The 1,169-nt window shown below is 43.4% G+C and overlaps 1 protein-coding gene across 1 annotated transcript; it reads right to left on the minus strand.

Moving 5' to 3' along the window:
* Nucleotides 1-207: 207 nt before the first annotated feature.
* On the minus strand, nucleotides 208-910 carry LOC115736457 (GDSL esterase/lipase At1g29670-like). The gene is made up of 2 exons (XM_048272667.1): nucleotides 692-910; nucleotides 208-449 (listed from the first exon to the last, which is right to left on the minus strand). Exons 1-2 carry the CDS (start codon nucleotides 899-901, stop codon nucleotides 369-371), a joined length of 291 nt encoding a protein of 96 aa, XP_048128624.1. The 5' UTR covers nucleotides 902-910; the 3' UTR covers nucleotides 208-368.
* Nucleotides 911-1,169: the final 259 nt, after the last annotated feature.

A 1,169-nucleotide genomic window follows, 5' to 3' on the forward strand; every position in this document is an offset into this window, starting at 1 on the left:
CGAAGTAGCATAGCTTCTCCGCATTCAATTTCCCACTTCCGCAACATGCTTCTTCAATGTTATGGATGCCTAACCGCACGAAAGATTAAAAATGAAATCACAAGAAATTGGTTAATAAAAAAAACCCGTAACAAAGAACGAAGAAAGAATTAAGAGGAATTGGATAAAAGGATAGTTATTACGGGCTCACCAACGACACTGGGATCGCCCGTGAGGGTAGAGGTCATGGTATATGCATCTCCCAGTGAGTATGTCATGCTTTGGAGCTGGGAAATCAGATTTTGTAATAAACCCATGGCCATCGAGTGGAAAGTCCGGGCGTAATCGTTCAGCTCCATGAAACAGGCCGACCCGTTCGTCGTCAAGTTCTAGAGCCGCGCGAACGGGCAGCACCCAATTGAAGGGATGCTTACAATCCCGAACTTCCGAGCTCCCAAGTTGTAAAAAGCCTGGCATTCCCGGTCCATAAATATGCAAAGTCGTTAACATTTGCAGATGAACAAATTAAATGACCAGTTCTCGCTTAATATCTCTATAAATTATTCTGAACATCATTCCTAGGAAACTTGGAGTTATTCTCTATACGAATGTTACGAAATTTAAGTCTCAAGATTCACGAGAGGTTGGTGTAGGCTTTTCTTAGACGAGGAGAAATTATCTCTAACAGTAACAACATCGAGTTGATATCTACCGTCGGATGGTCCGTGTAGTTAGACGCAAGGGTGACCATGAGCTCTGGCTCGAACATGGTGGTCTCGTTGTAACAGTAGTGATCGAAGATGTCGTTGCTTCCATCGTTGATGAAGAAGAGCGAGTTTGTGAAGAACTCAGCACTTTTGTTACCCAATAGCTGTGTGATATTGCCTTGAACTGTCGCAAATTGTTGCACTTGTTGCCCCATCGTTATCACGTCACCCCGTACATTAGGACGATTCGGAGTTTAATTCTCTGACTACTTGAACTTGGATTTATTTGAGTAGGAGATCTCCCTGTTGATGCTTGACTCGAGCTCGGGCTCACTCCAGTTCTCTAATATCTCTACTCGAGCTCGGCTTTAATTGATCGAAACTAATATTTCGAATAGCCAAGCACACGATACATGCAGCCTCGCATACCGCTTCGTTTAGTCAAGCTCCAGCTATAAAAGCTCAAATTTGGTCGAGTTTTTA

This window comes from Rhodamnia argentea, chromosome 11, assembly GCF_020921035.1.
Source record: "Rhodamnia argentea isolate NSW1041297 chromosome 11, ASM2092103v1, whole genome shotgun sequence".
NCBI classification, from domain to species: Eukaryota; Viridiplantae; Streptophyta; class Magnoliopsida; order Myrtales; family Myrtaceae; genus Rhodamnia; species Rhodamnia argentea.

Excerpts from the sequence above, each read along its gene's own strand:
- LOC115736457 (XM_048272667.1), bottom strand. The coding sequence starts at position 901 with ATGGGGCAACAAGTGCAACAATTTGCGACAGTTCAAGGCAATATCACA. Across the intron at positions 450-691 it reads ACTACACGGACCATCCGACG|GCTTTTTACAACTTGGGAGC; the intron begins GTAGATATCAAC and ends CGGGAATGCCAG.